The sequence below is a fragment of the Astatotilapia calliptera genome, chromosome 8 (genome assembly GCF_964374335.1).
Source record: "Astatotilapia calliptera chromosome 8, fAstCal68.1, whole genome shotgun sequence".
Taxonomy (NCBI): domain Eukaryota; kingdom Metazoa; phylum Chordata; class Actinopteri; order Cichliformes; family Cichlidae; genus Astatotilapia; species Astatotilapia calliptera.
In genome coordinates, this window is record NC_137429.1 from 17,320,025 (window position 1) to 17,344,573 (window position 24,549).

The 24,549-nt window shown below is 38.9% G+C and overlaps 1 protein-coding gene across 1 annotated transcript; it reads right to left on the reverse strand.

Annotated features, from left to right (window-relative positions):
* Positions 1-775: 775 nt before the first annotated feature.
* On the reverse strand, positions 776-24,549 carry LOC113019256 (transient receptor potential cation channel subfamily M member 4-like). Its single transcript, XM_080305137.1, has 27 exons — positions 23,998-24,549; positions 20,980-21,041; positions 20,714-20,891; positions 20,003-20,183; positions 18,319-18,488; positions 17,756-17,933; positions 17,170-17,234; positions 16,831-17,064; positions 14,038-14,140; positions 13,827-13,948; positions 13,409-13,705; positions 13,196-13,297; positions 12,957-13,085; positions 7,084-7,213; positions 6,769-6,914; positions 6,492-6,604; positions 6,303-6,416; positions 6,154-6,194; positions 5,830-6,062; positions 5,352-5,464; positions 4,912-5,044; positions 4,637-4,817; positions 4,291-4,450; positions 4,010-4,191; positions 3,524-3,656; positions 3,375-3,438; positions 776-2,504 (listed from the first exon to the last, which is right to left on the reverse strand). Exons 1-27 carry the CDS (start codon positions 24,082-24,084, stop codon positions 2,391-2,393), a joined length of 3,765 nt encoding a protein of 1,254 aa, XP_080161263.1. The 5' UTR covers positions 24,085-24,549; the 3' UTR covers positions 776-2,390.

Here is a 24,549-nt window from a genome sequence, read left to right on the forward strand (position 1 = left end):
GGGCAAAAATAAGATTTTTTTTTTCTTATTAGAAATTACAACAATTAAATAATTTGAAGATGAAGTTTTGGTTCTATACACAGCTTTTGTAGTCATAGCTCCCAAACTATTCAGGAAAGAAGCAGAACTTTGATAAATGTACTATGTGTGGGTTTTTTAGATTAATGGTTCGCACATTTTTGGAGTATTCTTCTCAGTATCTGCTATTTACTTTAGTGTACACAGCAAAATTAATTTCTTCTTGCCACTGCTGAAGCAAATGAGAATACGTAAGGATCATGCAGACGTGCATGTACATGCAAGGAAATGGAGAGGAAAGCACTTTGAACATATGCTTACTTCCCAAAAATAGCATTTTTTTAGGCTTCTTGTGTGTGTTTTTTTTTAACTTTGGAGCCAGCAGGAGGAGAACAGTGTTATAAAGTCCACACTCACAGTGGCACAGTCAGCTACAATACTGCAGAGAGCAGCCAGGCTGAAAGCGATGACAGTGCCTCTCAGTGTGAGTTGCTCCTCCTCCGGTTATTGACAGGTGACGCAGCTATTTACAGTGAAGGCTCCTTCAATGGCTTGTTCCACTATGTGACCTTCAATGGAGCCATGGCAGACTGAAACTCAGCACCAGCATGCTTCTTTAACACTATCCATGATACTTATGTGCATAGTAGATCCAACTATTACAATCCCACATTGTGCACAGAATTAAAATGTATTTATTAATGACAAATAATAGGTTCTTTCATCAAGTTTACTAAAATGATCACATTCAAAAGTATTTTTATTATTATTCTTTATTCATTCAAATCTCATTGAGATTTAAATCTGTTTTTAAAGACACACCTGGCAAAGAGCGGAGACGAAGTTTCAGCAAATACACAAAGAAAAAGCTAAGTCCAGTCCAGACAGGTGAACACAAAAAGCAAACATTATTACAAGAGTGGTAATAAAAGCAGTCAAACTGGCCCAAAGAGCTCACACTTCTCACACTTTTTTAAATGGACTTAAACTCCCCCATCATGAGTCTGATAATCAGTTGTGCAGTCTGAACTTCTTATGTAGATTACTGCAGCACAAAGGGGACAGGATATTTTAAAATGTCTATTCACAACTCCATTCTGACCCTGGAGACAAACATTTGTATAATATTGTGAAAGCGTAGACTGGTTGTGGTTTTTACATATACAGACACATGGCTTTTTTCTGGCTTTATTAGATAGGTGCAGTGAAGAGTTACAGGAAAGCAGAGTAAGGGGAAGACATGTGGCAAAGTGCTGCGGGTCAGATTTGATCCCAGGCCAGGTGCTCTCAGCCATATGGCATATGGTCACCTGCTCATCTCAGTGACCTAAACTGGTGCCCTCGACCAGACATTTTTAGATTAAAAAACAATTATATACAGAGATGGGGATATTCAGAAATGAGCACTTAGCAGCAGCATACAGAGAACAGTGATGTACATCATTTTCGCAACTAGTGATAAAACATAAAGCACAATAACAAACAGTATACAGCCTCTTTAGGTGCTGCCCTGGTATGTTTAAAAGGAGTAGATCACAGTAATGCAAAAAGGGAAGGAAAGGGAAAAGAAAATGAAACAAAGTAAGTTTAATGAGACTGAACAACATCTAAGACTGCCTCAAGAAATTCAAGTGTTTGTACTAATCAAGTAGATGAACAATAGATAACTGTGTCATCTGCATAAAACGAGAATTCGAAAGAAACCTAGATTTTACCCTTGGTTTCTTTTCTTACCTACAAGTTACCTACTACGTTATGAAACCAGACAGGCCTGACTGTCTGGAATGTATTTGCTCACTCTGCACTTTGATTTTGTGCCAAGAATTAGACAAGACAAGGAACCTTTTTTGTATAGTGCAGCCACGTGAAACAGGCATACATCATTCACTTCTAAGAATTTCTCTACAAGGACATAATAACTAGATAATGATCTAATAAAAAAAATCTCTGAAATTATTTAAATAATCCAAATATCAATACTTTGGTCTCATTTGTCCAAAAGGCATACCACATGAATTGTGGCAGGCTTTTTTAACCAAACTCTCAGCAACAAATTCCTTTGTTGTCATATTAAAAATAAATGTATTATACTGCATAAAAACTTGATTAAATAGAAAACAATAATGCAGACATAAAAATACGGCCCATATTTGCAGTGTAACGGAGCAAAAAAAAGTATTAACGTGCTCTCAATATGACCCCTGATAGACAACATCACAGAAAATCCGACTACAATGTAAAAGATTTAGTAAGCGCTTTTAAAACTAAAGCAGTGAAGATGACATGTTATCTGCTTACTTACTGCAATAAAACCCAAGTGAAAGCAGTGTGACTTTTTCAACTTGCAGGCTGTTTTGTAAGCAAAACTGATTTCATAAGTTCTGGGAAGTACCTCGTAACACAGGTAGGGCACGAGGAGGTTTGACTGTACTTCCTTGTGCTAAAGTATCCACAACCCAGTTGAGGACAGTTGAGTATTGCTCCATCTGAGAAGAAAGAGCAGAATATCAGAATATCATAAAAGTCCAGAATAGAATAGTTATTCTTAAATCTAAATGAAAACCAAGTGAGAAAAGGATGACTTATTTTTTATTGATATCAATAATGAATAATGGCAGATATATATGTGTTCAAGCTTTCGGTTTATTGCATGTCTTGTCTTTGTGTCTATAACAAAACACAAAAAAAGATTGAAATAATCTGTTTAATTTCAGTATTTATATCCAATAAATATTATGTAGTCCCATTTGAGCATTAACATAAAGTATTATTTTAATAATTGGAAAGCTCAGAGAGTAAAAATGTTTTTGTGCTTAAAGGTGTTTTGTCTCCTACTGGAGAAAATCATCTTGAATAAGGAAACTGCATCATCAAAGACACACATGAGGGCAGCAAAGCCTAGCTTAGCTTAGTTCAAAGACAGATGAAATAGAGACAGCTTGCCTGGCTCCATCTAGTGACCAAAATCCAACTACCAACTAAAACTAAAACTCACCTTTCATTTCTACAAGACCACAATTTGTCACTTTCTAACACTCTAATTAATGTGCAACCAAAACTATTGGCTGTTTTTTTCTCCAAAATATTAAATATGCATTACTTACCATCACCCACATTATCTCTGACCTCAGCCAGCAAACAACTTTGCATAAACCCAACTTAAACTGCCTTTCTGCTTTATAGTAGGTGTTTTCCCCCATGTTCCATCTTTCTGTCATTATACTCCCTAATCTCTATATAAAATACTTTGACTGTGCAGACATGCTCTTTCACAGCATTTCTACATATGTATGAGGAATGAGTCAAAGGGTATTAAATGACAAAGTCAGAGCTTCAGAAAAATGCTTCTGTTTTACCTGAGCCTGTAGTCTGTGTTCAAACTCTTTGCTTTCAGTCAGACGTTTAAGCACATCATCTACCCTATATCAAAAAAATAAACATTCTTCAGAATGATGGAGTCACAATTTCATTTTGCTGCTACAGTGGAGCAGGATGCTTTGCTCACTTTGCAGACATCCGTTTGAGCCTTTCTGAGTCGCTGCTTTTCTGGATCTTGTTTCGAGCAGTCAGGAAGTCTTCCTTCTGAATCGTTTCCCATGTTGATAATCTGTTCGCTGCCTTTGCTTCCAAGTCTAACACTGATAGAAAAGACAAAGGTTTGAATTGATTACCTTTCAACTCACTGTTTGTTTACATCGGTGCTAAGCTGAGGTCAGTTTGCAAATAAACAAAGAGCCCATTCTCATTTAGACAGTGCAATTTTTAGTGAGTAACTTAGTGATAACATGGCAGCAACTGATCAAAAAAACCCATAAAAACTCATTTGTGAACAACAACAACTGGAAGATATTTAACAAAGTATCCAATTCCAATTCAACTGTGGCTTTCTCACCTGTTACACTTATTATTTCAATATAATAAAGCAATAGCTTTATTAAATTAATAAATTTATTGTATTATTGTGAACTAAGACTCCTGATCCAATACTGACCAAAGTGGTGGATCTTTACAGAGGGCACTTTGTGGATGATCCTCTTGATAAAGACTTTGATGTGTGAGAGGATAATGAAAGGCGGAGCCAAAGAAGGACGGGAGTGATACTCGACAATCAGGTTGTAACGCTGGAACTTCCAGTAGGTGTCACTGTCTTCCTGCACTTCAGAGAAAGTGTAGCTGTGTGGATACAAGCAGATCAGAGCCACTGAGTCAAGTCAAACCATTCACAGTTTGTGAATGCAGTCAGAGAAACATAATGACAGACTGGTTCTTTACCTAAACATGGCAATGACTAGGTTGATGAGCAGGATGTTGGTGACCAGGAGATATACGACTAGCAGAATCACTACCAGCCAGTTACTATCCTGATTTCTACACGGCTCTTCACCGCTCTCAATCAAAGTCACATTGTCTGTGCAGTTTAGTACCCGTCCCACTGTCACAAAATAGAGATAAAAGGAGAAAGGTTAAAATAAGGGTTACAATAATAAAAAAATAACTAAATTTCTAATTGCTGTGATGAATTTTAAAAACCTGCAGTAGAAAAAAGCAGCATTTTAAAACTGATTTCAGTGTAATAACAATTTTCTTATTTTCATGCAAATTGCACAAACACTTGTACCATCCATCTCTTCCTCGATGGAAGAGCCGTATCCAAAGATGTGCAAGTATGGCATGTAGAAAACTCTCAGAAAAATGCGATTTGGATTTGGATCATAGTTGTAGATCAGAGCCTGATTGGCAACTCCGTACGCCAAGACCCACACGCCCAGGAAGAAGAGGAAGAAGAAGACATCCTTCATCTAAACAAGAGGAGGAAATTGTCATGTTGTTGCTCACATTGTATTATTAGACACATATTCCTGGTATAATTCCAACTGATGGTAACTTTCTCACCATATTTCCTACAATGATGAGTTTTGGTCCCAGCTGCTTGTGAATGGCAAAAATGTGAATGAGGCGAAGTGTGAAGACCATGTAGTCCAAACACAGGACATCTCGGCCAAATTCATGTGACCGGTGAAACATCCTGAAACACAAGCACAGCATCACTGAATCAGTGAGGCAGCAGCACCACCTGGTGGCAAACCTGTAAATTAACCAGTAACATTTGGTTGTTAACTGAGGAAATGTTTTAAATTTAAGTGACTAAAAACTAAGTATTAAAAAAATTATTTGAGACACACTTAAGAAGCCAAACAAGTACCACAAAACGAATACTGTGATTTCTTAAATGTTACAATCATGCAATGACAAACTAAACTGTATGTAGTGTTGTGAAAAGTTTTTGATGAGCAATCTAAGATTAAGATATCATTTTTATATCTTGTCCATACCTGCAAATCAGTCCGACAATGAACAGGCTGATGGCAGTGAGATCACATTTATTCCACACATCCTGAATGTAGAGTCTGAAACTTTGACTCCAGGTCGTCCCCAAAAACAGCGTCTTGAAGAAGATGAAAAAAAATAAACTTAACAGATCGTCAGAAAACAAAAACTACAATAATAAAAACTATCAACATACTTTAGTATGATAATAGTTTTTATATACCTGCCTATACATGCACCTTGAAGCGTATTAATTTTGTTTATTTATTTTTGTGTCCATCTTCAATTTAATGCTTGTGAGACGACAGCATGTTAACCACTGTGTTCCAATGACACACATATTGTCTCTTTCTACTATGTGCAATTAAAAAGAAAAGATTTCAATTAAGTGCATATTGCTGCATTCAGTTGTTCACTTCACATTATATACAGTTAAACATTTTGGCGAACAAAGTTCTAAGTAAGATGTCTCTCTTCACTCACCTGTCGGATCTCCTCACAAACGAGGGTGAATACCCAGAAGTACAACACACACTCAGTGGCAGCTGGACCTGAGGGGGGTGGGGGCTTGAAATCCACCAACAGCACGTAGGCGAAAAGCAAGAGAAACAGGAAGTACATCAGGACGTTGCCCAGAAATGAGGTGACCGGTGCAAACCAGAACTGACGCCAGCGTGACACTATGAATGGACTTTGTGGCAGTCGTTGGGGTACGCCTGTATCAAAGATTATAAACATAGATAAGCAGGTGACTAAAAATGACAGCATATGGAGCAAGAATCAGATGACTCTTTGAACAGGACTCACCTTTAATGGCATCACTCTTTTGACCTTCGGAGTCAACTTCACTGAGATATTAAAAAAAACATTTTAAAGTAAATTAGTAGACTAATGCAAATAAATAACAAACTGATGTTTTACAGATTAATACTGTAGAGTGCAGGTAGAAATATTACTGCTGCTTGATGTCAGAGAAAGAGAAGACAGTGTTCCCATAGTGACTGTCAGTGTCCTGATCCAGCTCATCCTCAAAAAGCATCCTCTCTTCCTCTTGCTGATCGTATTGATTCCTGCGGGGAAAAAAGTGGCAAATGTTTAAAAAAATATTAAAAAATAATTTACAAACCTTAAATTAAAAATTTTACCTGAAAGAGATGAGGTTGGTGTAGCAGAGGATGGGGCAGAAGAACACGAGCAGAAGCTTCCAGATCTCTGTGTTCCTCTTCATATCACCCCACCAGATCTGGGACAACAGAGACTGGAAGAGCACAGAAAAGCAGTCCTTATCCATCAACAGCAGCTCACCGGCTCAACATGAAGTGTTGTGTTATTTTACAAATATCATGCTATATTTCCTTTGTAAAATTCATCTGATTCATCTTTGAAATCATGACAACAACATGAATTAAAGATAAGACACACCTGTACACCATCATTACTGAAGAAACGCCGAGCATCAGAGCTCACACCCATCTGAAGACAGGTGCTGTGACCCCAGACAGGAGACTTTCTAATCAGCAGGCTGAAAGAGCGGTTTTCATCACTGCGATAGCAAGAGCTGAAAATATCTGAGGTAAAGTAGACACAAGACACATGACAAAGAGTTAGATAGGTTTGTTATTATTGTGTTACATAAGCTTTTAAAAGGAAAAATCAAAGGGCTCTTTGTGAAATGGTTTTGAAATATCTAATTATTATAACATCAACAGTAGCAGACAGTTGTAGTTATTGTCTCACCATGAGCCAGGTTCTCAAACTTCTGGGCCAGTTCTTTCATGGAGAGTTTGGTTTCAGTCTCATCCTCCCGTTTGGACAGTTCTCTGAGTATCTTACAGCCACCAAGAGCACTCAGGACTGCCTCACCTGCCTGGAAAGCAAGCAATTATATATTTTCTGATTGTTTTTCTTAGAGGAACACTTTGAAAACTCATTAGATTTCAATAGGGAAAAACTCATATCTGTATTGATTTGGACTGAGTAATGTGTTAGGAATGAAAGGACGCCAAAATGTTTGATGGAAATAAAAATTATTAACTGAATTTAAAGAAAATGTGTCCAGGGAGACAGGATCCTAGGTTAGCATGGGGACCACTCAGTGGTATCAATTCCTTCATCCTCCAGTAACTGCCAGTTTATAATCACCATATTATCCACTGCACCAGCATAACATCTGATAATGAGTCCAAGGATATCATCCCAATACCTAAAGGTAGTAGGGCTGTCACGATTAGTCAACTAGTCATGATTACGGCGACTATCAAAATCGTTGACGACTTATTAAATAGTCGATGCATCGTTTGAAGCTTTGCAAGATCCTGAAAGACGCAGGAATAAGTAGGATTCAAGAGTGTAAGCTGCCGTTACACCCCAAAGAAGAAGAAGAAGCAGTCCCCAAGATCGTAGCTGTGTCCAAATTCAGGGTCCGCATCCTTCGGAGGCCGCATTTGTAGGCCGATTACGTTACAGCATCGCGATGAAGGCTGTCCAAATTCAAAGATGCTTCCAAATGCGGCCGAAAAATGCGTCCTTCATTTCCCCAGATTTGAAAGTGTCACTACCCGATCTGTAGCGGAAGGGAATCAGGTCAGGTGTATCCTTCATGGCCCAGCATATCCCAGAATTCATAGCGCGGCCTAGTTTCCAACAATGGCGACAGCTACTTAGTTTAAATATTACTCTAATTATTCTTTCTGGATCACAAAATAAACTTTTAAGATATTTTCAGTTTATTAAGACAACACATATTTGCAAAAGCGCTCTGACGTTTTCGGAGACGTCTGTTACCCACCAGCTTGATAGCTAGCCGGGGTTCAAGGCTCACTAGAGCCGGTGAGAACAGCGAACTCTTGGCAAATCATTTTCAGACCCCCGCGATCTTTGGCTACTCAGGTTAAACATGATATATAAGTCACTTAGATAATTTAAAAATGTTATTGTTTGGCTTTTTTCAGTGTTTTATTTGTTCCTGAGTAAATCGGTTTGGCTGAGATTAGTTAAGTTATAGTTTTCACACAGCTGAATAAACATCAAACAGAGAACTGATTAAACAGAAGTATGGGATGGTCGCAAATTTACTCCAATGTCCTGTTATATTTTAGGGAGCAAAGAGCAGACGGCTGAGTTTATTAAACGCCACCAAGAGAATCTGCAAATTTCATTAAAATTTCATAAACTATCAACTTGTCTTTGTTTTTAGTCAGCACATACCTTAAAAACTTCAAGCTGTAAGCTAATGATAGTTATATAAGAGCAGATGCATGCTGGTGCACTAAGCTGTACGTTTCACGTCCAGTGGATGATGATCTGATTAGTCGACTAATCGCAAAAATAATCGGTGACTAGTCGACTATCAAAATAATCATTTGTGGCAGTCCTAAAAGGTAGTAAGTGCAGTAAGTGCTGAATATATCAACTATCGACGATGGCTCAGATCGTTTTTACAAGGGCGATTTATTTATTTACTTGCCCATGAGTAAGTTTGCTAATAATGATGGAGCTAATGGAAGCTGTCAACAGAAAAATATAATAATAATAGCGCTGTTTTAAAAGCCCCCTCTTTCATCTGCGAGCAAATGCACCTTCCTTAGTGTGCGCCCCAATTCAGAGATTCATTTACCCAAACACATAACCGAAAGAAAGGCAGTAGCCTATGTTCAGAAAAAGAAAAAAAAAACATATGCAAGTTAGTTGTATTTGAGTCCTTTGCTCACACTATGTCTGCACAAGCGGCACATCGCTTTGGTTACATCATTAGGTTTACTTCTTTCTTCCGGTGTCAAGCCAAAGAAATCCCAAATTGGCGACTTTATATTTTTTTTAGCAATTAGTTCACCCATGTTTGGACTTTTTCTGTGTTGTAAGCACGCAAATCAGTCCATGCATGATTACATTGCTCCGCCCATCAAAAAGTCTGTGCATGCGCGAATATAATTCACACTGTCGATTATTTGATTGACAATTGTAGGTTGGAAATTTTTTACATAACGCCCAACCCTACTGCCTAGCCTGTAGAGGTTTGTGCATCCCTCCATAAATATGACTCCTTAGACCACCTGCTCTCATCTGTGAAAAGCAGGGCACCAGTGGTATTCTATGGCAAAAGCCAAATTGCCAACCAAGAGTGCAGGGGCCACTGGAGTATGTTGGAGCCACCCTCATGAAGTTTGTGGTCAGCTGGAGGTCATTTAGGGCCCCAAAACAGCCTCAAAGCATAATGTTTCCTCCTCTCTGCTCAACTGTGGTTATTAGTGGTGCAACGGATCAAAAATCTCACGGTTCTGATCGGATCACGGTTTTAAGTCACGGATCGGATCAATTTTTGGATCAGCAAAAATAGAAAAAAAAAGACAAAAATTTGACTCGGCATTTACTTACTCAAGTACTTTTTGTCTATTAAAAAACGTTCAACAGAAGACTCATTCCACGCACTTATATAAAAACAAATTAAGGTGCAATATGGACATTGTGGACCATGCTGGGCATCCTCTCCATCCTCTGCACACGGACATAAACAACCAGAGGAGTCTGTTCAGTGAGAGGTTGCTTCTCCCAAAGTCAAGGACCAGCAGACTTAAAAAGTCCTTTGTCCCACACACCATTAAACTGTTTAACTCCTCGCTGGAGGGGAGAGAGAGGGGAAACGGGGACAAAGGAGGGGGGGAACAAGTAAGCTGTAGTGTCTTTTCACTGTGCAATAGTTTTTGTTAATATCCAACGGTGTAATAGACTCACAATACTTGAAATGTGCCACACCCTTGTATTCTTATTCCTATTTATTCTATTTATCCATTTTGTATACTCTGTATTTATATATTTGTATATATGGTATATTTCTGCTCACATTCTGCAACTTCTGTCGGTGCTGTGCTACTGGAAACTGAATTTCCCGAAGGAACCCACCCGAGGGATAAATAAAGGTTCATCTAATCTAATGTCTATACAGCCACCCCTGTAATCTACAGGGGTGGCTGTAGCTCAGGTGGCAGAGCAGGTCAGCCACTAATCAGAAGGTCGGTGGTTCGATCCCAGGCTGCCTCCTGGCTGCGTGCCAAATATCCTTGGGCAAGATACTAACTCCGTGTTTGCCTACTGGTAGTGGTCAGTGGTGGCGCCAGTGTCCGGCAGCCTCGCCTCTGTCAGTGCGCCCCAGGACAGCTGTGGCTACAATTTAGCTTGCAATCGCCAGTGTGTGAATGTGTGTGTGAATGACTGAATGTAGTGTGAAGCGCTTTGGGGTCCTTAGGGACTAGAAAAGCGCTATACAAATGCAGGCCATTTACCAATGTAATCTATAGGGCAGTACAGGGATTTGTATCTACCACTCCGCTGTGATATAACAAGCGGTCACGGTCACGTGGCTTTCCGTTGCCCTGGAGGTCCACCCATTAGTAGTTAGGGCAACAGAAGATGCCTGGGACAGTTCATCCATAACTTTAAACTTTTCCTGCTCATACATGCTTGGAACGATCTTGTCACACTGAAGTGGACGCGCAATGGGATATCATAGCGTGGCTCAAGCACGTTCATCACAGTTTAAATCCCTTGTTTTGCACAACAGAATACGGCCTCCCATCTGCAGCTAAACACCCCAATAGCTTTTGTAATAGCTTTAGCCCGGTCGGATTGGGCAGCAAAGGGCTGCTTAAATGCTAGCGCTAGCGCTGGCCATAACTACTGATTGACAGACCCACCACACCACCATACACATACTTTTTTTTTCTTTTTCAAATCTTCGGATCACGTGCGTACCGAACCATGGAGTGGGATCGGTTCGGATTTCGGATCAATCCGTTGCACCACTAGTAGTTCTTTGGGCAATGAACAGCATTTTTCTTCCTCGAAACAAAGCTCAAATCAGATGGCTTTTGATTTTATCTGACCGCAGCACTTTCTTCCAAGCCTTCTCTGAATCATTTAGATGTTCCCTTTTAAATTAATATAGGTCTATACAGCACCTTATTGAGCTGGAACCTTCCAGGTGCTGCAAGAGTTCAATCCATAATAGCCTAGCATCTTTTCAATAGTGTTATTGGTGATTGTAATCCCAACTGGCTTCACATTATTAACAAGCTCCTCCTGTGTAGTTTTAGGCTTTTCATGATCATCTTCAACCCATAGAGTAGATTTTGCATGGAGCCATACCAAGGACAGATTACAGTCATTTTGTTTCTTTCTTTTTAAAAAAAAAAAAATAATGGCACCAACAGCTGTTACTATCCAGTCTTTAAGTCTGACATCATTAGCCGTGCCTGGTCCCAAACTCTGTTGCAGGTCCCTAAGTCCAACGATCACTGCGGCATCACTGAGAGTTAAAAACTGTCTAAATCCTTTCATCTTTAATAGGATGATCAGTGTTGCTGCTTTACCAGGTGTAACAATTAAGTTAGAGTTAGAAGTTAGCTCACTAGTTTCCATCTAAATATAATATACCAGGTTCTGACTGAGGGATTTCTGAAACAAATTAAGACTTACAGCTCTGTTATCATTTCCGACATAAATGAAGACAGGAAAGTAAACACCAGTGACATTTGTAGGGTTACTGAAGTTTGGCTAGCTATATATAATGATGTGCTACGTGAACGCTAGCGACACAGCTATGTTAGTATAATATAAACAGTGAAGTTGGAGAATGAACGCTAACTTTGTTCCACTCAATAAAAGTTAACGTTAGGGTTCCCGAAGGTTCGGGACAAACTTTATTTTATTACTGCTAATAATTTTAAAGCTCAGTTTTTAAAACCTTAAGATGTAATTACAGCCCAGCCCATGCAGCAGTATATTGATAACTAACTTGTGGATGGATTAGCTCAGTTGTTCTCCTGCCTGAAGTTTGGTCCATTTACAGCATCCTGCCATGTGATTGCATTTGTCCCTAGCCATCGTGAACCCTCACGTTAACTTTTATCGAGTGGAAAAAAGTTAGCGTTCTTCCTCCAGCTTCGCTGGGTTTATGTTATGCTAACATAGCTGTGTCTAAGTCAGAACATGGTACAGTATATCATGTTTAGGTGGAAACTAGCGAGCTAACCTCCTGCTAATTGCTAACTCCGTTAAATTGAATAATTTCTGCTTTCATGGATGTCTGAATGTTAAACTTAACTGTTAAAGCAGCAACACTGATCATTCTATTAAACATGAAAGAATTTAGACAGTTTTTAACTCTCAGTGATGCTGCAGTGTTCGTTTGACTTTGGGACCTGAAGCGGAGTTTGAACCCAGATTATTCCACGAGGCTCCAGACTACGGTAGCCGTAATGTTCCGACAATCCATTAAGCGGTGCAGCTTCGTAGCACCAAAGTCACAATAAAACATTTTTGACAGATTTTTGAGCACCGTGTGCCACATAAAATTGGTTCAAGGTCAGTAAGAACAACCAGAATTCATACATAAGGCGCAGTGGATTACAGGGCACACTATCGATTTTTGAGAAAATTAAGGGATTGTAAGTGCGCCTTTTAGCCCAAAAATGCGGCACCCTAAAAAGTAAAGACTGTTAATTTTTTTGGGAAGTGAGCAAATTTACAACTTCAGCAGGGGGCTCAAAAATTATCTCCCCCCCCCCCCCCCCCCCAAGTAAATTACTTCTTGAAGTTTGTCTCAGAGCCTATACCATCTCCCAGAAGAAAAGGGCCATCTCACTGCGGTTCTGCAGTACAGCCCAGAGGAAGAGTGAAGCCCAGGGATGGGGGCAACGCTGCTGGTGATATTTGGAACCTCCATGCAGAACCTTAGTGGCACGCTGGGATGAGTAAAAAAAAGAATAAAAATACCTATTATCAGGTCAAATGTAAAAGAGAGATACTGTCACTACAAGTACACTGCCTGCTTATTCTAAAAAGTTCAGAATACCTTCATGGCTGTCCTTTTGAATGAAGATGACTGTAAGCCTAAAGCTTTATAGTAGAAAGGCTGGCAGGCATCACCCATTAAGTGTTTCAGGACCCCTGACACCTGAGGAAACAGGTGGATGGAACAGTAAGCACAAGGATATGTTTTTGGAATTGTTTCACATTCTTTCTGGATCTGCTTGAGCATAACCTCGTATTAGATTAGAAAACTCACCTCAAACAGGGTAAACTCCCTCCTTGGTCTGCTCTGATTGTTATCTGCTGCCACTTTTGAGGATGAATTCTGTTGTTCTGATGGTGAGTGACGCTCCGCCATTGCCAGCCGCTCTGCTAGGCAGCGCTGTAGCAGCTGATATAGTAAGCTCCCATCTGGCACAGAGCGATAGAGGCTTTCCAGCTTTCCATAGGTTAAGTAGTCCACAATGTTCAAACCATTTTCAGTGAAAAGCCGAACAAACTGGGGCTTGTCATTGATCAGCGCATCTGTCATTGAGTCTTCCAAATCTTCGTACTGTTTAATTGGAGGAAGGAGATCATGTTTTAAGGCAGGTCAATATTTATAATGCCAAATAATCACATTTAAACTGACTTATCTGTCAAACTTGATATTACACATCTGTTCCCCTCCTCACCTTCCACTGGATGTCGCCATTGAAGAGTTCACTCTTGGCAATGTCAACCCTGTTCCACGTTACTGCTAACTTCAGCTCATCACTATAAGGGTTTGCCTCAACTAATGCGCGCTGCTTACTTGCTAAAAAAGACAAATACAAAAAAATTTAATTAAGGATAAAAAGGGGTTGCAGCTGTTATGATGTATAATTATGGTCTACTTATACATACCTCCCACAAGTGTTTTAAGCAGGACTGTGTCAAAGTCATTTGGACTCTCATGCTCTCCGTGGTACACCGTAATCAAACCTCTATTCTGGTAAATTCTAAAAGCCTGGAAAAGGAAACAGGAATGTTGGAAAACAGTTGCAAGATGACAGGGACAAGATGTAGGAGATGAAGTACATTCCACAGATGTTATAGCACCTGCTTGAAAGCATCTCTCATGTCAGTCAGTTTTATGCAGTCTCTGTAACTTTTCTGGCTAATGATTTCAAAGCAGAGCAGAGCAAAAAAAACAAACAAACAAAAAAATCTAACCATAAATAACTAACACACATGCCAAAATGGGTTACCTCCAGAGTTCAGCATCTGGAGAGTGAAACGGTAGAGATTTCTTCATGTGTGATAATGCTGCCTGCCCATTGCAACTTTTGACCAGACTTTAGGACTAGGATTTATTATACTTTTTATGCTATTTTGGCAAGCTGTGAGCTTGTGGAGATTTTGCTTCTTCAGTTGGCAAACAGTTCTGGATTTTTTAAATACAGGTTTTGATATTTATTCTATTTTTGTATTCCTCCCTGGTCATACTGGGGTATGATTTTATTGTTTTTATTCATGTTTGATTGAAAGCAAACAATTTTTAGAACTTTTATAAAAACAAGATTTTCTTGATGCTCTAAACCCATTCAGAAGAGTCTTTTTGCTCCACTTTGACCACAGTTCCTTTATTTTCACCTATGATGTCACTTTTTTGATTCACATTCAACAATAATAGATTTATCTATTTTCAGCACAACTATACTTACACTATTGCAATTTAGATTAAGGTTATACAATTATTGACATCATTATATAGGAGCTGCTTGGTAAGTGGCTCAGTTCTGTTATTACCTCTGGTAGTGGATCAGGAAACAGAGCTGCAAAATGCAAAACTGCCTGTTTCTACTTAATAACATATAAATAACCTATTAAAACTAACTTCCAGACATGTGGTCATTACCTGGCAATATATCTGGTAGTTTCTGGATAATAAGCAGAAAACAGAGCTGCAAAATGCAAAGCTGTCTGTTTTTATTTAATAACACATTAATAACATAATAAAGCTAATGTAAAGAAGTGTAATAATTACCTGTCAATATTGCTGGTAGCTGCCTGTTTCTATTTAATAACATATTAAATGCAGGATTCATACGTCTTTTTTTCCAGGGTCAAATTCAAGGTCTTTTTAAGCACTTTCAAAGTCCATTTTCAAGTTTTTCCAGCACATTACCAAAAACATGTTTCACTTCGCATCACCTCAGTAAGACCATGTGAAAATAAAAAGAAATCACCCTGGGTTGACTTAAACACCTTTATTCCTCCTTTGTTAAAACAGGTTGACTAATATGAATGCAGTGTATAAACTCAAAACACACATTTCACTTAAAAATTAAGATGTGCAAATGTAAACAAATCAACTTGTTAGAGATATTCACCTACTGTTGAAAAAAACAAAACAAGAACACCACAAAAATAATACACAGCAAGCCCAAATTATTAACTCTTCTTATCAGATATTGATGCTTCTTTCTTATGTGAAACATTTATATACAAAAACACATACATGTGTCTCATGTCTCAGTGGCTGATAGTCATCTTCAGGCCTCAGCGTGAGCTTGAAGCCATTTACAATGTTTATGGTGTTTATTGTGTAGGTGCTCACAATAAACAGATTTTGAATGAAAGCCGGGGAACTTCGGTAGCACAAAAAATGTGTCTATTCTTTGTGCCCAAATGGATGATATTACCATTATTTCCCCCTAGGTGTTGCCAAAGGCACCGAGTTAATACCTGAAAAAGCTGCACCAATACACAGAGATATAAACAATATTCTATTTACTTGGTGATAACTTCGCTTTTGAGCCTTAAGTTGGCTAGTTATGTATCGGGCTAATGTTTAAAGCTTTGTCTTGAGGGAAGTAACTCCATACTAAGTAATGTTAGCTAAGTTCACACTATATTCCATAAATCACCATGTCATAACTAAATGCTATATTAGCGCTGCAGTATTGCATCACACTCAGTGCATTTCAATCATTTCACCAGCGAGTTTGATAGCTAGCAAAATAATAAAAATAATTTTAAAAATTAACATGTGTAACGTACACGTAGTCGAAATTGCTTACAAGGACTCGGCTATCATGTGACTCGAGAATGCAAACTCAACCATTGTCGTTTTCCATCAAATATTCGTTAAAACGACAACCTCCAGGCATGTTAATTTTACTCATTCTATTTCTCTATCTGATAAGAAAACTATTCAGGTACAGCAAAATACAGTTACACTTTCAAGCAATTTTAAGCACCACATCTGAAATTCAAGCACTTTCAAACCCTGAAAAGACAATATTAAAATTCAAGCATTGTAAAGCTTTCAAGCACCCGAATGAACCCTGTAATAGCCAGTTAATAACCTTTTAAAACAACCTTAAGAATAGTAATGACTACCAGGAAATACCTGTGGCAGTTTCTATGTAATAAGCGGCATTTTAATACCATGGTCATATGAATACATTAGATTTGCAGAAGAGTTTAGAAGACCCTCTTTCACGGCACAGTTATTTATTATGTTCATTATGCTTTCATGTAAATTTCAGGGAACTATTACTCAACTGTAACCACAGTTGCTACCATGATATTACTTGGATATTAAGTGGTTATTACTTATAATATATGTAATAGTTATTAACGAGGTGTAATAAAAGGGGCTACCGAAAATCTTTACTCCAACTCTTGCAAAGTAAAAGCCTCAGCACTCACCTGTTCAACTAGTTTGTCGGTTTGTACTTCCGAAGGAAAATGCTTCTTAAACCGTTCTGCCACTCTGTCTTTAAGATCCACGCTGGGACCCGCCTCACTGTTGCCTTCACCAGAGGACGGCACAGCTGGAGCTGAAGACAGGTTCTCCAAGATATCACTCAGGAAATCAGCCAAGCCTCCTGAGCCAGCCAGAACCAGCCAGGGGATGGAGTTTTTCAGAGAGAGATCCATTCTCTGACAGGCGTTACAAAAACCACGAACGAAATATTTACACAATTTGAATATCAAGTCGCAACATGTTTTGTGATTATCAGTCAACATATAAAGCAGAGACTGTACCTTTAGCATGTCTGCATCCCCTGATATCAGCATACAAACAACAGGGATGTCAATGCTGCCACTTCCTTTAAAAAGATACAACAATTTTTAACACGTTCCAATCTTGGTAAAATGTTTTTACTAACTTAATGAGAGTGGCACAGCAACTAACAAAGATACAGATGGCGCACCCTGTGATTTTTTTTTTTACTTGATTAAACATTGGCAACACAGTGGTTAGCAATGTTGCGTTAAAGTAAGAAGGTCCTGTGTTTGAATCCACCATTTGACTAGGACCTTCTTATGTGGCATTTGTATGTTTGCATGGGTTCTCTCTAGGTGCTCCAGTTTCCTTTCACAGTCCAAAGACATGCAGTTAGTGGGGTTAGGACTAACTGGTGATTCGAAATTGCCCAAAAGTGTGAATGTGAGTCCAAATTGTTCTCTTTGTGCTAGCCCTGCCCTTGTGACAGACTGGTGACCTGTACAGGGTGTACCTGTTACGCCCTGTACAGTAACTAGGATAGGCTCATAAATGGTCAACCACTGTCAAAATAAGTATTATAATTCTTAAAATAATATTTTATTTTATAGTGCCATCTCTCACCTAATATGCCTGTGCGCTGGTGGGAAATGTATTCCTCCAGTCTGGCTCTGAAACTCATCTCTCCTCCTCTGCGGCCCACACTCCCATCATCCACCAGCAGGAAGGCCTGGTAGTTGTTGTCCAGTGAGCAGGAGTCCTGTGATATGTTTTGGACATAGTACCTTGCAGGAAAGCTTCCCTGCAAAGGAAGGAAACCAGTTATTCCAGTGTTTCTTCCTGGCCTTGATCAGTTTCCACGGTGTCTTAAAGGCCTGAAACTTGCACATCCTTTTGGTGTGTTTTTATTGGAGATGCAAAGTTTGGTCCCAAGATTATCCAGATGAATCACAATTAGCATACATTTACCTGACCTTGAGCACTCAAAGATTAGGTCCACATAGTCTTATTAATTTGAAATTAGTGCCCATGAAATATAAGCATTATATGATTATGGACAGCTAATATTAAAACATTCAAAAAAATAAATATAATCAAATCTTTAAGCAAGATTTACAGTAAAAGATTGTATAGTAAAAGTTAACAAGATATTCTTAATGCTTTGAGAAATGTGTAAACTGTACTACCTGAGGGTTGACCAGCTGCTCTCGTTTTTCCACTACGCCCCACGGAGCAATGCCCAACGCTACCACCTTATTGAGAGAGACTGAAGATGCTGCAGCTGCATGATCTCTCACTGCCTGTCCAACACACCGACCAAGCCTTTCGCGCAGACCTGTAGTTAATATCCATGCACCTGGGTGGAACAGATTAAAAATCGGTGTGAGAAAGCATTAGTCACTGCTTGGATTTGGGGTCAAAGATATAATAAAGAGAAGTTATTCTGATAGTGGTAAGTCCTTTCATCATTTCCTCCTTCAGCTGGTTCCTCTAGTTTAAGTAACAAATGGGGGACAGAATGAAAAGCACTGGCTAGGTCCAGGAAGAAGACATGGAGGTCTTTTCCTTCCCTTTTAGCAGACTGGGTTTGATGCTATACGATCAGACCTGGTCTATGTGTGTTCTAATCATCCCCCAGACCCTGGTATACCGGCCTTCTGCACTGACATGTCAGTCAGACTGTTGAGAATGTTTGAGGCATCTTTTCCCTTGGATATCATCACACCCCCTACACATTGCAATGTTTTGGGAGGATTCACTTTGTTCAGACCACTTTCATTTGTTTTCAGAGAAATTTTTTTACATAGCAACCATGGACGTCCATTGGAGGTGACCGATGTTTTCTTTTTTCTTGGCCGGTTTGTCCTAAACTTTGTGCTCGATAAGAGTAGATCAGATGACCCTATCTAGTTTCTTCTCCACTGTTATTCTGAGTTTTCCCACAATTTTGGTCAGGTCTGCGCTGACTGATGCCCGTTCTTTCTTATTACAGGATTTTGGCCACTCCACTTGGTGTTGGTAATCTTGGATGCTCTTTTCCAAAGTTAAATTCTGCTGCTGAGTTTCATTTGTATTATTTGACCATGTCAGGTAAAGATCAGGACCTGGCCTTGTTTATTTCAAAAACTTCAACCACCTTTTACGTATTTTGAGGCTTGATGTTGATATATCCTTATTCCGTAAACATAAGCATGTTTGAACTACAGCAGAAGTTGTTAGCATGGCGACTGATCTTCTGAGACTACATTTTTTCACGCTCAAACCACCATGAGTATGTTCAAGAAAGACCTGGCAGCATCATTTGTTAGATAGATATGTCTACTGTTTTGAGAGAGGGACTGACAGCGTTAATTTTTATTAAACCTGCCACTGTGCTAGTATTCATGGCCCTGCATCTGAAGTCTCTGGTTGTGTTGTTCTGAACTCTATTGTAAATGTTTAAAACATAGAACAACAAGAGGCAAAATAAAAACATGAACCATCATTCAAAACAAACAAAAAAAAAAACAAGCTCATAATTCTCCTTTATTGGCTTCTCTTCATTGGCTTCCTATTAAATCCAGTTGTTGTGATTTGGCACCATCTAAATGAAATTGAACTGAATAGTTCGTACTTCAATATATGACTATATCAAGACAGCCTATATAGTTTTATAGTCTTAAAAATAAAGGAAGTCCACTTAAGACACATTTTTAGTTTGTTTGTTTTTTTTTTTAAATGTCATTGAGAAAATTATGACAGCTTCTGCTAAGCAAACAGCACACACATATTCTAGACACACGGTGAACATCACACATGAGTTTGTCAGGAAGACTGTCATAGCAGCATTTGATGTGATGATTTTCATCTATCCTTGCCTAAAGTTTTTACCTGTTCTTTGTGACGCTTTCACCAGTCCCTGTCTGAGGATCTCCCGCACCCAGGTCTTTATCTGTGTCCTGCTATTTCCACCCACAACAGAAACAACCAGGTTGGGTGGAGGAAGACCCCAGTGGGTTGTCAATATGTTGTACACAAAAAAAGGCTCAGTGCTCCATGACAGACGCAGGAACTAAGTTTAGAGATTTGACAGATTCAGAGGAACAAGCACATGTCAGCAATGCACAGGATTTAAGAAGTAATGAAAGTAATAAAAGTAATGAACAAAGGATGCTCAAATAAATATGACATCTGATCAGTACAGATTTTGTTTGCTCATTTGCACACCACAACTCAGGGTTTGTCTGGATATTTATTTCAATCACCTTTACAGGCATTGCTTTTTAGAACATGCAAACATATTCAAATACTTTAAGGCTCTAGAGCAGGGGTGGCCAACTCCAGGCATCGAGAGCCGGTGACCTGCAGGTTTTAGATGTGACCTTGATCCAACACAGCTGATTTAACTTACTAAATTATCTCCTCAACACTTCTTGAAGTTCTTCAGAGGCCTGCTAATGATCTAATCATTTGATTCAGGTGTGTTGACCCAGGGTGCTATCTAAAACAGGACACTGGCTCTCGAGGCCTGGAGTTGCCCACCCCTGCTCTAGAGATATAGAATTGTGCAAAAAAAATAAAAATAAAAATAAATCCACCCACATAGCTGTGCCTCTTGCTGGCCCCTGCAAATTGCACCTCTCCAAATGCATCAGTTGGTTGTTCAGAGGAGTGCTGCACACTTTCCCAGTGGTTCACAATTGCAGCGCTGAAATAGTCTCCAAGAGCCACAGAGGCATGGTCATTTCTCGCAGCCCCACACTGACACAATGCACCATTACTGAGAGAGGTGGAGGGATAAAAACATCACTGTGAGAACTGACTCAAAATACAGACATGTCACTATCAAAAGACAGAGGTCACAGTACCTGACAGAATCTTCTACAAAAGTGCTGCACACTCTTTTTTTGATGGTTTTGGGGATCCAACTCTGAAAGCAGTTTTTTTAACAGTGATCAATAATGGTCAGGGAATTAGGGATCATTGACCCTTGATGCTCACTCATCAATAAAAACAAATATCTATCTACATCTATATCTATCTGTGCTATGACAGAGATTAAGAAAAACTGTAAAGCTGGGTTTAACTCCCACCAGTTGCACGCTTGCACAGATGTTGCATGACAGGTTTTTCCAAGAAGTTTGGCAGTGGGTCACTGCCGTTACTTGGAACTTCAAGCGGAGAAACTTCCAAGTATAGTTTTAACTTCAACTCAATAAAAAAGAAAAAACAACCTTAACCCTTTAACCCATGTATCATACAGGGCACCTGGACTTATTTGGTAATTTTGTCTGTAAAATGGTCACAAATCATACTATAAGTGAATGTTTTTCGGTTCACAATAACCTCAGCTTTCAATATATATTATAATATAATATATACAGAAATATATATATACATACATATAATAAAATGATCAGTGTAGTTGCTGTACGAGGTGTAACAATTAGGTCTAACATCCAGGCATCCTTGATAACAGAATTTATGAAATTTAACGGAGTTCAAAGTTAGCTCGCTAGTTTCAATCTAAAGATGATATACCACGTTCTGACTGAGGGATTTCTAAAAAATTAAAACGTACAGCTCAGCTATAGCTTTTGACATAAATAAAGACAGAAAACTAAACAGTAGCGCCGTTTGTAGAGTTATTGAAGTTGGGCTACCAATGCACGCTTTTTTCCCCAAGTACCATCTCTTGGCGTCTGGGCGCAATCGGTCGTGATACAGCCCTTTGTCTTTTGCGCTGATTTTAAGCATGGTTCTGACAGTCCTGCTTCCAACACAATTTGTTTTGATTTGTGGCCTTCTGTCATGGCGTCGCGATCCCACAATGCACTGCGGCGTGACGTCAACTCCAAAGCCCTAAATAATAATGTGCTTGTCAAAAAAGTTCAACCAGTGGCTGCAAAGGGACTTGTCTTTGAAAGGTAGAGTGTTAATTACTAAAGCTGAAGGGATATCCCGATTAACATATGCTGCTCTCTCCTTACATCTGGATAAGAAAATTAGTAAGGATATTGACCATATGCTCTTTAATTTTATATGGAAAAACCGTACGCATTATATTAGAAAAACTGTTGTGATGAATAAGTACGAATCAGGTGGGCTTAACGTCTTAGACTTTTCTACTTTAAATAACACTTTCAAAATTAATTGGGCCAAACATTTTCTTAAAACCCTACCTCTATCTGGAACTTTATACCATATCATATTTTCTCTCGTTTTGGTGGCTTTAATTTTATTTTAAATTGTAATTACAATGGTGAGAAACTCCCTGTAAAGCTTTCATCCTTCCATAAGCAGGTCCTCTTAGCGTGGACCCTCATTTATAAACACAACTTCTCACCTCACAAATACCTTATCTGGAACAACAGAGATATTTTATATAACAATAAATCACTTTTCCTGGAAACTTGGATCCAAAATGGGATCCTATTGGTGGCTCAGCTGGTTAGTAAAGAGGGACAACTACTTACTTATGACGATTTTATTGCACTATATAATTTTCCAATCAGTGTTCAGGAATTCTCAATGGTGCTTGGTGCCATACCCTCAGGGACTTTAATGTTATATAAAAACACTGACAGCTCGATCTCTACCTCAGTCACTCTCTCTGATCCAGCTGAGTCACCAATAGGAAAAATCTGCTTTTCACAGGAACTTGGTAACAGCAATAAGAGAATACGTAGTTTATTCCAAGAAGATATCGTCTCTTTCCCATATATAATATATCTTATTGGAACCGATTTGTTCCAGATATCAAGTGGAAGACAGTCTGGATGGTCCCCCATAAATATTTGATTGTAAATAAGGTGAAAGAAGTATCATTTAAAATTCTACATAAATGTTATCCAGCCAGTCACTACATGGTAAAATTTAAAAGGGACATAAATACTAATTGTACTTTCTGTGGGGATCATCCAGAAACTGTGACACATCTCTTTTGGTACTGTTCTTTTACACAGAGATTCTGGAAGGAATTTAGCAGGTCTGTTATTGTCCATATTTTAAGGGAGTTTTCTTTACGATGGGAAAATGTTTTGTTCTGTTTCTTTAAGTTCCCCAAGAAGTATGATAAATGTTTTTTTATGATAAATTTGTTAATACTTTTAGCTAAATTTTTTATCCATAAATGTAAGTTTACTAACAAAACACCATATTTCTGTCATTATTTTAAGGATGTGGAAATGTACATACAATCAATATCAGACTCCACCAACAAAAAGGCTCTCAAAACAATATATGTATGTGAATTTTTGCGTGTATTCTTATAATTGTTATCTTTTTCTTTTACCCTTGGCTTTTTGTGTTCATGTTCTGTTGTTTTGTATACTTTATCTGTTTGTATGTTGTATACTCATTGTTTGTTAAATAAAGTTTTAAAAAATAAAATAAAATAATGTGCTTGTCACTACCCGATCGGTACCCCGCATGCGCAAATCTTACGTCACTTCCTCTCTTTGCCAACATTGCGACATTCAATAGTTAGCATGATATAAACACATTAGCACAGCAAAGCTGTAGATGAACGCTAACTTTTTTCCACTCGACAAAAGTTAACCCGACGGTTACCAATGGCAGGGGACAAATGCAATTGCATGGCAGGAGCCTGTAAACGGATCAAACTTAAGTCTGGAGAACAACTAAGATAACCCATCCACAATACGAGGTTACACATTCATTTACTGCTGAATGGGCTGGGCTGTAGGTAGATCGTAAGGTTTTAAAAACTGAGCTGAAAATGTAAAATGGGTTGGCAGCCGTGGTAAATGGGTTAAGGTAACTGTGAATTTTTTGTTGGTCGATTTTGAGGTAATTTTTTTTGCTAACATGCCACCATGATATCACAACAACAGCTGGAACGATTTTAAGGAAAGCTGACCCACCTGGCTCTTCTTGTTTTCACAGGTATTGTCTGTGTTGTCACCTCCTCCCCCTTCTCTACCTCCTTCTTCTGGTCCTGTGTTTTTCATGTTTCCTGTTCTGTCATTCTCAGTGAGAAATTTGTGCAGAAGAACTAAAACATTTTCTTTCTGACCATTGCCCCACTATTGAAACCCTATCCCCTGCCTCTGCAGTCTCTCAGTGTGCACAAAGAAAACTAGGTGCAGCCAGCACACAGGCAAGGGTGTGGTTACACAGATATATTCCCTCCTAACTATGAAAACAGGAAGAGCCAGTCAGTAGAACAAACTCCACAGCCTTGGAGTCTGAGCTGGGTCTGAGCTGCAATATTTTTTGCAATACTTCCTCATCCCCTTATCACTCAGTGGTGTCTGATGGGGTGAAAGGGAATACCTTCAGTAACAGATTTAAAAACCACTGAAGCTTGTGTTCTCTGAATGTTACTGGAGCTCAAAAATACAATGCATTCTGTAGAGAGCTTATGTGTCTGCGCTGTGCTCACTGAAAAAGCCAGATGATTTTTATCCTTCACT

Coding starts and splice junctions, on each gene's coding strand:
- LOC113019256 (XM_080305137.1), bottom strand. CDS start 24,084: ATGAAAAACACAGGACCAGAAGAAGGAGGTAGAGAAGGGGGAGGAGGT. Junction 13,949..14,037: donor GCTTAAAACACTTGTGGGAG/GTATGTATAAGT, acceptor TGTCTTTTTTAG/CAAGTAAGCAGCGCGCATTA. Junction 2,505..3,374: donor AACACAGACTACAGGCTCAG/GTAAAACAGAAG, acceptor CTTTCTTCTCAG/ATGGAGCAATACTCAACTGT.